We start from the raw sequence: 12,469 nt of genomic DNA, 5'->3' as shown, positions 1-12,469 counted from the left end.
GGCGGGGCCTGCAGGAGGCGGGGAGGGGTCTTGCGCCGAGGCCAAGTGGGGCGCGCGCTAGGGAGAGCGGGAAGGTAAGGGGCTCGAGACGGGCCTGGGGCCTGACAGTAGAGTTGGGAGATGGAGAGAGGCTGGGTTGTTGTGGCGAGACAGAGGGTACTTGGGGGAGAATCCGGGGGAGCCCCGGGTCAGGGTGAGGGGTGGAAACTGGAGTGATGGGAGAATCTGGAATCGGGGCTGGCCAGTGAGGAAAGGCAGGGGAATCAGGCCCAGGTCGTGACCCTTCTTGCGTGTCCCCCTTTCCCTAACAGTGTAAATGAGCAAAGATGGATCAGGAAGGTGGGGGAGATGGGCAGAAGGCCCCGAGCTTCCAGTGGCGGAACTACAAGCTCATCGTGGATCCTGCCTTGGACCCTGCCCTGCGCAGGCCTTCTCAAAAGGTGTACCGCTATGATGGAGTCCACTTCAGTGTCAACGTGAGTGCCCAGGCCTTTGCTTGCCATCCGGGGAGCTCCAGGTGCCCCTGTCCTCTGTGATTCTGTTCAGCACCTAGAATGGTAGCCTACCTTCTTGAAAGTGGGCAGTTGAACCCATGTTTTGCATGTGCGTGTCCAGATGGGCTTCTTAGAGCTCCCCAGCCTGGATTCACCCTGAGCTCTCTTTCTGCTACTGCTTTCCTTCCTAGGACTCAAAGTATATACCAGTCGAAGACCTCCAAGACCCCCGTTGCCATGTCAGGTCCAAAAACAGAGACTTTTCCCTCCCAGTCCCTAAGTTTAAGGTACGTATATGCTGGGCTTCTAGTGTGGTAGTCCTAAGAGGGTATGGAGGATGCGTCTTGGCACTATAGCTGAATGAAAAGGGTTTCCAATGAAAGGGTCTCAGCCAGATCTAGCAACCTCTGAGGCTGTAAGACTCAGTTGTTCTGGACAGGAGATACACTTAATCTTCTAGAAAGGTACAGGTCAGGTGTCCTAAGTGTATCTCTGGTGGCTGGGGTGTTGACTTCTTGAAGGGTGAGGTAAAGACTGTTTAGCTGCTATACCTATCACTATGTATTCCTAGACAGTGCATAGCACACAACAGTGGGATCTCCCAGTTCCTTGACAGTGAAGGGAAGTGACAAGGCCGCTGCCTACCTGGATTGCACTGTTCCCCACCTCTCATTTGGCGATGTCATTTCCATCTTGTTTCCTTCGAGGACTCCCATTCCCCACCCTAGGCAGGATATTCTTCAGGCCTTGAACTGGTCCTGGAACACTGGTGGTTCTTCATTTCCTTTTCTGATTCTTTATTCTTCCTTTCTAAATAAATTGTCTGTGGGGTCCCTTCATTCTTCTTCTTCACCTTTTTTTTTTTTACTTTGTTCCCTTTACTTGGACAATCTCTTTCACACCTACAGCTTCAACTAGTACCTAAATTTTGATGACTTCCAAATATCTGTTTCCAGCCGACATCTCCAGGCTTATATGCCTGGTAGGGGGAGAGTTTCATTTGGAGGCCACACAGATGTCTCAGAATTAAGAGATTTAAAATAAATTATCTACCCCCTTAACCTATCTCTTTCATTTTCTCTCTGCTCATACGTGGCAGTACCATCGACTCAGCTGCATAGCCTGGCAGCCTTTTATTCTCTCCTTTTCTCTCACGGTCGGTCACCAAGTTCTCCTGGCTCTTTTCCTTTTTATTCTTCATCTTTCTATTCTCATTGCCACGTAACGTAGACCTTGGTCTACGTTATTCACTATTCATTTCACCTGGTCTTCTTGCCTTCGTTCTTTCCTCTGTTTGTCCTCTGCCTTGCTGTCATTTGTCTCTTTGGCTCACTGCTCTTCTAATTTCCTTTTGTTGCCAAGTCCACATTTTGGGGCATTGACATGTATGGTTATTGATCTGGCCAAGCCTTATCCTCTGACTTGACACCACACCCCTGTGTTGCATCCACACCATATGCTTTGCAGTTTTTCGAAAACACCAAGTTGTTTTATACTTCCATGTCCTAGGGGTCCTTGTCATTTGATGGAATGTTAATCCCCAAATCTCAGTAAGAATGACACCATCTTTATGAATTCTTCCCTGATTATACTCTGTACAAAGGTTTCCTTCTCTGGGTTCCAGAATACCATGTACACGTCCGTTGCCACTGAGTCGTGTTGTGTTTGTATGTGCACGTCTTGCTACTTTTCTGTACGGGAATCTCTTCCTTTCTAGCTCTGTATTTCCAGTGCCTCGTTCATGGTAGTTATCTAATAAAGGCTGAGCTGGGGAATCATCACTCTGCAGCTCGTTCTCTCCACATATGTTTATTCCTCAGTGTGTATCTTTCTTTCTTTCTTTCTCTTTCTTTCTTTCTTTCTTTCTTTCTTTCTTTCTTTCTTTCTTTCTTTCTTTCTTTCTTTTCTTTCTTTCTTTCTTTCTTTCTTTCTTTCTTTCTTTCTTTCTTTCTTTCTTCCTCTCTCTCTCTCTCTCTCTCTCTCTCTCTTTCTTCCTTTCTTTCTTTCTTTCCTTTCTTTCTTTCTTTTTTTTGAGACTGAGTCTCACCTTGTTGCCCAGGCTGGAGTGCAGTGGTGTGATCTCGGCTTAGTGCAACCTCTGCTTGCCAGGTTCAAGCAATTCTCCTGCCTCAGCCTCTTGAGTAGCTGGGATTACAGGTACCCACCACCATGCCCAGCTAAATTTTTTTTTTTGTATTTTTAGTAGAGAGAGAGTTTTATCATGTTGGACAGGCTGGTCTTGAACTCCTGACTTCTGGTGATCCATCCACCTCATCCTCCCAAAGTGTTGGGGTTATAGGCGTGAGCTACCACACCCGGCCTAGTTTGCACATTTCTGTTCTTAATTCTTGCTGTTATTCTATGGTGAGAAGAATTCAGGGAAAAGGGGTCAGGTCTGATGGATCCCTTATTGTGGGCCCCTTCCCTTGCCCGTCACTTTCCTGGATCTCTTTCTTGACTTCATGGAGCTTGCTAAAGTTTCCTGAAGGACAAAGGAACAGTGGTCAGTGTTGAGACCCCATACCAACTCCTGTTCTTTCCCCAGCTGGACGAGTTCTATATTGGACAAATTCCACTGAAGGAAGTGACTTTTGCAAGGCTGAATGACAACGTGCGGGAGACCTTCCTGAAGGATATGTGCCGTAAGTACGGTGAGGTGGAAGAGGTAGAGATCCTCCTTCACCCCCGTACACGCAAGCACCTGGGCCTGGCCCGTGTGCTCTTCACCAGCACTCGGGGCGCCAAGGAAACAGTCAAAAACCTCCACCTTACCTCCGTCATGGGCAACATCATCCATGCCCAGCTTGACATCAAAGGTGAGGACTCCTCTGCCTGCCACTCAGGCTTGGCCTCCAACGGAGGTTGTACATGCAAATGCCTGTCAGGGTCAGGCAGGCACCCAGGGTCATGATCTGAAACTGTTGGGGCTAGTTGTGTTTCTGAAATCAGATCAGATTTTAGAGTGGAATTATGGTACATGGATTTGTGTGTGTGGTGTCTCCAGCAAGGTCGGGCAATAGGCCATAATCAAGCCCATAACTATCTGTAAAAAAAAAAAAAAAAAAAAAAATCATGTGAAGGGTTGTACTAGGTAGGATGAATAGATTGTAGTAAATCAGCCCAGGTCAGGTCAGGTTGGTTGGTTGGTTTTTGAGACAGGATCCTGCTGTGTCACCCAGACTGGAGAGCAGTGGCGTGATCTTTCCTCACTGCAGCCTCCAACTCCTGGGCTTAGCCACCCCAGCCTCCTGAGTAGCTGGGATTACAGGCATGCACCACCACACCTGGCCATAATTTTTTTATTTGCAGAGATGAAGTCTCAGTACACTGCCCAGCCTGTTTTTAATTTTTCTTTCTTTTTTTTTTTTTTGAGATGGATTCTCGCTCTGTCACCCAGGCTGGAGTGCAGTGGCACAATCTTGGCTCACTGCAACCTCCACCTCCTAGGTTCAAGCGATTCTTCTGCCTTAGCCTCCTGAGTAGCTGGGATTGCAGGTGCGTGCCACCACGCCCAGCTAATTTTTGTATTTTTACTAGAGATAGGGTTTCACCCTGTTAGCCAGGCTGGTCTTGAACTCCTGACCTTAAGTGATCTGCCTGCCTCGGCCTCCCATAGTACTGGTATTACAGACGTGAGCCACCATGGCTGGGCTCTTTTTAATTTTTCTATACGCTGTTCTATAACCTATATAGGTTTTAATGCCAGATTCTCAGAAATACTGGATTTTCTGGGTTTTTTGGTTTGAAAATTTGAGATAGTAAAGGAGCTGTGAATGCAAGCGAGGTGGTCTGGGCTTCTGTGTTGAGTGATGGGGAGCAGTGGGGTCTGTGGCGAGCTGCAGATTGCAGTATTGTCTGAAGGAGGCAGCCGTTAGTAGGCACTGGCCAGTTTGCAAGTGGGAATGAGGTTTAACATTCCTGAATTTGATTTGTAAAAGAAAGCCAGCCATCCTGGCTAACACGGTGAAACCCCATCTCTACTAAAAAAATACAAAAAACTAGCCGGGCCTGGTGGCGGGCGCCTGTAGTCCCAGCTGCTCGGGAGGCTGAGGTGGGAGAATGGCGTAAACCCGGGAGGTGGAGCTTGCAGTGAGCTGAGATCCAGCCACTGCACTCCAGCCTGGGTGACAGAGTGAGACTCCGTCTCAAAAAAAAAAAAAAGCCAGGGCCAGGCATGCGGTGGCTCACGCCTGTAATCCCAGCACTCTGGGAGGCCAGGGTGGGCAGATCACCTGAGGACAGGAGTTCGAGACCAGCCTGGTCAACATGGTGAAACCTCATCTCTATTAAAAATAACAAAAACTAGCCAGACGTGGTGGTTCGTGCTTATAATCCCAGCCACTCGGGAGGCTTAGGCATGAGAATCACTTGAACCTGGGAGGTGGAGGTTACATCATGCCACTGCACTCCAGCTAGACATACGGGTTTTTGTGTGAAATCTCATGGTTTTAAAATACCATGTTTCCCTCTTCACAAGGTGTTTCTGAGGTGTTCACAGCACCTGCGGGCTCCATTAGTCCCCAGGTTGCTCTTCTGCAGGCTTTAGTTTACAGGATAAAGAGCATGGGGTGATCGAGCCTCTGGGTTTGAATTCCAGTTCTTTTGCTGACCAATTCTGTGACTTCGTGTAGGTCACTTTTAAGCCTATAGAACAGAGGTACTGATGCTTCCCTTCTGGTGATCCAGCATGGGTAAAATAAGTAGAAGTGTTTTTGGTAAATTGTGAAGTGTCGTAATATATGTTGTTTGTGGTAGTTCATAGGTAGAGATGAGGTAGAAGATCCCAAAGGTAGAGTTATGGTAGGAGAACTGAAATCCTGAAACCCAGACTCCAAGAAATTGTAGGAAACTTGAGGCCTGAGAAAGAAGCAGGAATACCAGATCAGGAAGGAGTTAGTGTCTCCATCTGACAGTTGGTTCCCATTTCCCTCCCTCCAGGACAACAACGAATGAAATACTATGAACTAATTGTCAATGGCTCCTACACCCCTCAGACTGTGCCCACTGGGGGCAAGGCCCTGAGTGAGAAGTTCCAAGGCTCGGGTGTAGCCACTGAGACGGTGAGAAGCTTGTGGCTGCCACAGCCCCTAGCCATGTGGGCATGGTGCCCGGGTGCCCGGAGCAGGAGCAGTCTTTGGGAGGTTCCGGGCTTCTCTGTTAAACATAAGAAGAGCCAAGCAAAGCTACTGAGATGCTTTCAAAAGACAGGGAAATAGGATTCCTGGTTTGGGGAAGGGCAGGTTTTCAAGTGGTGTCTTGAGCCTATTCCTCTCTCCTTGCCCTGCTCTGTCGCTCCAGGCTGAATCCCGCCGTCGCTCTTCCTCCGACACTGCTGCCTACCCAGCAGGCACCACTGCGGTGGGTACTCCTGGCAACGGCACCCCCTGCTCCCAGGACACAAGCTTCTCCAGCAGCCGACAAGATACCCCATCTTCCTTTGGCCAGTTCACCCCTCAATCCTCCCAAGGAACCCCCTACACGTCTCGGGGCAGCACCCCCTACTCTCAGGACTCCACCTACTCCAGCAGGTACAGAGCAGACCCCGCCTGGGGCCCCGCCCGCAGAGTCTGGGAGCTGCCACTGGGAAGAAGAAGCCCAGAGTCTCTCCAAGAGGGAATTGGAAATAATTTGTCCTAGTTTTTCTGTGGATTCAGTCAACAAATTGCTGTCCTCAGGGAACACACTAGCTAGGAACCCAACATATAGCTCTTCTTTTGAGGGCAGCCTAGAGGGGCTTTGGGCCCTGGGACCCAGGACGCTCTGGTTTGGTCGTAGAGAGCTGAGCCCACCTAACTCCCCTGCTTCTTCTCCAGCACCACTTCAACCTCCTTCAAGCCCCGGCGGTCAGAGAACAGCTACCAAGATGCCTTTTCCCGCCGCCACTTCTCTGCATCTTCAGCCTCCACAACCGCCTCCACGGCCATCGCCGCCACCACTGCAGCCACCGCAGCATCCTCTGCCTCTTCCTCCTCTTTGTCCTCATCCTCCTCGTCATCTTCTTCGTCCTCGTCCTCTCAGTTTCGTAGTTCTGACTCAAACTACCCAGCGTATTATGAAAGCTGGAATCGCTACCAGCGCCATACTTCCTACCCACCACGCCGGGCCACGCGGGAGGATCCCCCTGGAGCCCCTTTTGCTGAAAATACGGCTGAGTGCTTCCCACCTTCCTATACCTCCTACCTGCCCCCCGAGCCCAGCCGGCCCACCGACCAGGACTACCGGCCTCCTGCCTCAGAGGCTCCACCCCCAGAGCCTCCAGAACCTGGCGGAGGCGGGGGTGGAGGAGGGCCCAGCCCTGAGAGAGAAGAAGTTCGGACTTCCCCCCGCCCAGCCTCACCTGCCCGCTCCGGCTCCCCAGCCCCAGAGACCACCAATGAGAGCGTGCCCTTCGCCCAGCACAGCAGCCTGGATTCCCGCATCGAGATGCTGCTGAAGGAGCAGCGCTCCAAGTTTTCCTTCCTGGCCTCTGACACAGAGGAGGAGGAAGAGAACAGCAGCGTGGGCCTTGGGGCCAGAGATGCAGGGAGTGAGGTGCCTTCTGGGTCAGGGCATGGGCCCTGCACACCCCCTCCAGCCCCAGCTAATTTTGAGGATGTGGCACCTACAGGGAGTGGGGAGCCAGGGGCTACCCGGGAGTCTCCCAAGGCAAACGGACAGAACCAGGTGAGATTGGGGTCAGCCAGAGGAGGCACCTGGGCTCTGGGAGTCAGGGCTGGGCCTAGGGGAGAGGGAAGGGAACCAGACGAGAAAGTAAGGTTTGGGACAACAGAAGCCTTCTGTGACCCTCCTCTGCCTCCGCAGGCTTCTCCATGCTCTTCCGGAGACGACATGGAGATCTCCGATGATGACCGGGGTGGCTCACCCCTCCGGCCCCGACACCCCCTCAGCAGCCTCCGCCGCCTCCCCTCCCCGCCTCCTCCTCCTCCCTACCTGGCGTCCCTTCCCCTTGGTTATCCTCCCCACCAGCCTGCCTACCTCCTCCCACCCAGACCTGATGGGCCGCCGCCCCCTGAGTACCCCCCACCCTCCTCCGCCACCCCCGCACATCTATGACTTTGTGAACTCCCTGGAGCTCATGGACCGACTTGGGGCTCAGTGGGGAGGGATGCCTATGTCCTTCCAGATGCAGACCCAGATGTTAACTCGACTTCATCAGCTGCGGCAGGGCAAGGGATTGATTGCCGCCTCAGCTGGTCCCCCCGGTGGGGCCTTTGGGGAGGCCTTCCTCCCATTCCCACCCCCCCAGGAGGCAGCCTACGGCTTGCCCTATGCTCTATATGCACAGGGGCAGGAGGGCAGAGGGGCATACTCGCGGGAGGCCTACCACCTGCCCATGCCCATGGCAGCCGAGCCCCTGCCCTCCTCCTCAGTCTCGGGAGAGGAGGCCCGGCTGCCACCCAGGGAAGAAGCAGAGCTGGCAGAGGGCAAGACCCTCCCGACGGCAGGCACCGTGGGCCGTGTGCTCGCCATGCTGGTCCAGGAGATGAAGAGCATCATGCAGCGAGACCTCAACCGCAAGATGGTGGAGAATGTGGCCTTCGGAGCCTTTGACCAGTGGTGGGAGAGCAAGGAGGAGAAGGCCAAGGTGAGGCCAGCACCTGGGACCAGGGAGCCCTGGGCTCTGCAGGAGGAAATGAGCCTCTGACTCCTCCAGGCTGCACAGCTCAGAGGAGACAGGTAACGGAGGCGAGTGGAGAGAGGCCGCAGGCCCTCAGGGCCGCCCTGACTGGGCAGGGGAATGGGGGCACAGAGAAGCAGGCACAGATGGGCCTGGGAGGCAGCAGAGCTTTGTCCTGGTTCCATTGTTTGGTTGCTTGTGGTGGACAAGGCCCTTAGGTCTCTTCAAACTTTGGTTTCATTTTGCCATTTGTGAAGTGGGAATAGTGGCTATTTCTTAAGGCTGGTGGGCGAAATGAGCAGACTTTTGAGAAAATGCCATGTGGGGGCTGGGACAGGTGTGACCAAGATATGGAGCAGCAAGTAGATGCGTTCTGTATTCCTGGGGTCCGGGAGTAGGTCTCAGGCAGGAGGGAATGCCTGGGTTCTGGGCGCTGGGGCTCAGCCCCACTGCTGCCTGCAGCCATTCCAGAACGCGGCCAAGCAGCAAGCCAAGGAGGAGGATAAAGAGAAGACAAAGCTGAAGGAGCCTGGCCTGCTGTCCCTCGTGGACTGGGCCAAGAGCGGGGGCACTACGGGCATCGAGGCCTTCGCCTTTGGGTCAGGGCTGCGAGGGGCCCTGCGGCTGCCTTCATTCAAGGTACTCAGAACTGTCGTTTTGTGGGGTAGGGTGGGGAAAGGGAGAGGGGTGACCCCTTCCTTGAGGTAGGGGTGGTCAGGAACTATAAGCATTTGAGCTCTTTTTTTTGTTTGTTTTTTGAGACAGAGTGTTGCTCTGTTGCCCAGGCTGGAGTGCAGTGGAGCTCACTGCAACCTCCGCCTCCTGGGTTCAAGCGATTCTCCTGCCTCAGCCTCCTGAGTAGCTGGGGTTACAGGCGCCCGCCACCATGCCCGGCTAATTTTTGTATTTTTAGTAGAGCTGGCGTTTCACTATGTTGGCCACGCTGGTCTTGAACTTCTAACCTCAGGTGATCCACCTGCCTTGCCCTCTCAAAAGTGCTGGGATTACGGGAGTGAGCCACCGTGCTCTGCCTGAGTATTTGAGTTCTAAACGAGCCCCATCTTTTCCCCATCCCCCAGGTAAAGCGGAAAGAGCCATCGGAAATTTCTGAGGCCAGTGAGGAAAAGAGGCCTCGTCCCTCCACTCCTGCTGAGGAAGATGAAGACGGTGAGCAGGGTCAGGCATAAGGAGAAGGGGTGGGCTGTGTGGGTTCTGATGGGAGAGCAAGGGTCGGGGATGAAGGGGTTGGGTCGTTCTGAGGGCAGAGCCAGGTGGAGGTGCAGGGTTGAAATGCAGCAGTTCTGAGAGGTGTGGGGTACACCAGGTAGGGTTATCCCCGGATTGTAGTTGCGGGTCTTCCTCTGATCTGCTGATTTACATTTTCTGGATTTTGGGTTTTTCCACCCATGAAATTCAGTGTCTGGAATCACGGAATTCCAAGTTAAATGAGGCATCTCCCCAAGTTTCCCACCTGATGCTCATGCCCTCCTACCACCTTCCTCCTAGTGTGCTTGAGTTTCAGCCCTTGCTTGATAGCTACCATGGCCTGGAAACTTCCCCACTGAGTCAGATCTACTTTTCTGGTGACCCACTGGCCCTCGTACTCTTTTCTTGGGCTAGGCATAACACATCAGCTGCCGCTCCCACCCGACCAGAAAATGATACAAGATCAAATGGGCAGGACATATTTAAAACTGTGTGGGCTGGGCACAGTGGCTCTTGCCTATAATCCCAGCACTTCAGAGGCTGAGGCAGAAGGATCACCTGAAGTCAGGAGTTCAAGACCAGCCTGGCCAACATGGCACAACCTTGTCACTACTAAAATTACAAAACAGCCAGGCATGGTGGTGTTCACCTGTGATCCCAGCTACTTGGGAGGCTGAGGCACGAGAATCACTTGAACCCAGGAGGTGGAGGTTACAGTGAGCCAAGATCATGCCACGGCACTTCAGCCTGGGTGATAGCGTGACACTGTGTCTCAAAAAAAAAAAAAAAAAAAATATGTATTTATGTATATGTATTTTTATATATGTATTTATACACGTATGTATGTATATGTATATATGTGTATATATGTATATATGTGTATATACATGTAGATATGTATATATATGTATATATGTGTATATATATGAAGGCCAGGCATGATAGCACTCACCTGTAATCTCAGCATTTTGGGAGGCTGAGGTGGGCGAATCACAAGGTCAAGAGATCAAGACCATCCTGGCCCAATGGTGATGAACCCGTCTCTACTAAAAATAACAAAAAAATTAGCAGGTGTGGTGGCGGCGCTGTAGTCCCAGCTATCGGAGAGGCTGAGGCAGGAGAATTGCTTGGAACCGGGAGGTGGAGGTTGCAGTGTGAGGCCAAGTTGCGCCACTGCACTCCAGCAGGTGTCAAAGTGAGGATCATCTCAAGAAAAAAAACGTATATTATACAACAAACACACAGATGTATATATACCTGAAGTTAGGAGTTCAAGACAGCCTGGCACATGGCCAACCCTGTCTCTACTAAAAATACAAACAGCGTGTGTAGTGGTATGTATGTGTGTATGTGTGTATCATATGTGTATGTGTGTGTGTGTATATATATGTATGTGTATATACATATAAAGGCCAGGCACGATGGCTCACGCCTGTAATCCCAGCACTTCAGGAGACTGAGGCAGCAGGATCGCTTGAACTCAGGAGTCTAATACCAGCCTGAGCAACATAGGTAGACCCTGTCTCTACAGAAATTTTTTAAAATTAGCTGGGTGTGATAGCATGGCCCTTTATAGTCCCAGCTACTCAGGAGGCTGAGGCAGGAGGATTGCTTGAGCCCAGCAGGTTGAGGCTGCAGTGAGCTGTGATCACGCCACTGCACCCCAGCCTGAGTGACAGAGCAAGACCCCGTCTCAAAAACAAAAACCAAACTATGAAACATGAGGTAACTGAGGTGTTTGCGTTTCTCTGGTGAGCTTCCAAATTCTCATCTGTAAAATGAAGACCATCAGGAAGATTGGTAATAGTGTATGTAAAGCCATTGCGCAGGGCAAGTATCTTGTGGTTGATGGTAAATTTCCCCAACTACCACTCTGCTGGCCTAGACCCTGAGCGAGAGAAGGAGGCTGGAGAGCCTGGACGTCCGGGGACCAAGCCCCCGAAGCGAGACGAAGAACGAGGCAAGACCCAGGGCAAACACCGCAAATCCTTTGCTCTGGACAGCGAAGGGGAGGAGGCGTCCCAGGAGTCCTCCTCGGAGAAGGTGAGGGCCTGGGCGCTGGCTCCCGGCTGAAGCCTGCTTCCCCGTAGCCAGCATCTCTGTGGTTGGAGCCCAGGCAGCTGTGTCTGGTGGAAGACCAGTTGTCCCTTTCCTGTTGTTAGTCCTCATTTGTCCTTTTTCTTAAGGATGAGGAGGATGATGAGGAAGATGAGGAAGATGAAGATCGAGAGGAAGCTGTGGATACCACAAAGAAGGAGACAGGGGTGTCGGATGGTGAGCACAGACAGCGGAATCCACTTTGGGCTCGGAGGAGGGGTTCGGCTGCTTGGCTAGCCCTTTTCTGAGCCCACATGACCTTCCTGCTGGGCTTGTGGGTCACCTTTGCCCTCTGTGAGGGCATCTGTTTGGGCCACATTCTTAGGAACCCTTGGCCCCTTGACAGCAATAAGCTCAATGCTCAAAATGCTCCCTCCTGCTCCCTCTTCTGCTGAGACATAGCTGTCCAAAAGGACAGCCTGGAAGAATCTTTTTTTTTTTTTTTTTTTTAATGAGAGTCTCACTCTTGTTGCCCAGGCTGGAATGCAATGGCGCAGTCTCGGCTCACTGTAACCTCCGCCTCCTGAGTTCAAGCAATTCTCCTGCCTCAGCCTCCCTAGTAGCTGGGATTACAGGCACCTGCCACCACACCCAGCTAGTTTTTTGTATTTTTTAGTAGAGATGAGGTTTCACCATGTTAGCCAGGATGGTCTCCATCTCCTGACCTCGTGATCCACCCGTCTCGGCCTCCCAAAGTGCTGGGATTACAGGCTTGAGCCACCGCGCCTGGCCAAGATCAATATATTTCTATATTTCAGCAATAAACACCTGGAAATTGAAGTTTAAGATTTTTCATTTACAATTACGTAAAAATACATGTAGTAATTTAGCATAAGACATGCAAGACCTCTACAGTGAAAATTACAAAATGTTCCTTAGAGGAATTAAAGATGAAGATAAATGAGAGTATTATTAAATGATAAATGTGGTATTATTAAAATGTTAGTTCTTACCAATGTTAAGATATAATGCAATCCCTGTCATAATCCTAACAAACATTTCTTTTTAAGTTTTGTTCTTTTTTTATTTCTACTTTTTAAAATGCATCTTTTAA

General features: G+C 51.3%; 1 protein-coding gene across 1 annotated transcript in view; it reads left to right on the top strand.

The window, feature by feature from the left end:
- Window positions 1-12,469, top strand: part of SETD1A (SET domain containing 1A, histone lysine methyltransferase) — a 29,325-nt gene that overhangs the window by 1,896 nt on the left and 14,960 nt on the right. Inside the window, 14 exon segments of the mRNA XM_017867421.1 lie at window positions 312-476; window positions 686-781; window positions 3,040-3,310; window positions 5,433-5,554; window positions 5,793-6,022; window positions 6,308-7,157; window positions 7,296-7,353; window positions 7,356-7,395; window positions 7,397-7,517; window positions 7,519-8,079; window positions 8,575-8,751; window positions 9,192-9,279; window positions 11,204-11,361; window positions 11,505-11,592. Coding sequence (XP_017722910.1) covers window positions 327-476; window positions 686-781; window positions 3,040-3,310; window positions 5,433-5,554; window positions 5,793-6,022; window positions 6,308-7,157; window positions 7,296-7,353; window positions 7,356-7,395; window positions 7,397-7,517; window positions 7,519-8,079; window positions 8,575-8,751; window positions 9,192-9,279; window positions 11,204-11,361; window positions 11,505-11,592 — 3,010 coding nt within the window. The 5' untranslated portion in view covers window positions 312-326.

Source organism: Rhinopithecus bieti, unplaced genomic scaffold (genome assembly GCF_001698545.2).
Source record: "Rhinopithecus bieti isolate Rb0 unplaced genomic scaffold, ASM169854v2 scaffold_63, whole genome shotgun sequence".
Lineage (NCBI taxonomy): Eukaryota > Metazoa > Chordata > Mammalia > Primates > Cercopithecidae > Rhinopithecus > Rhinopithecus bieti.
This window is presented reverse-complemented; position numbering and strand designations above follow the sequence as displayed.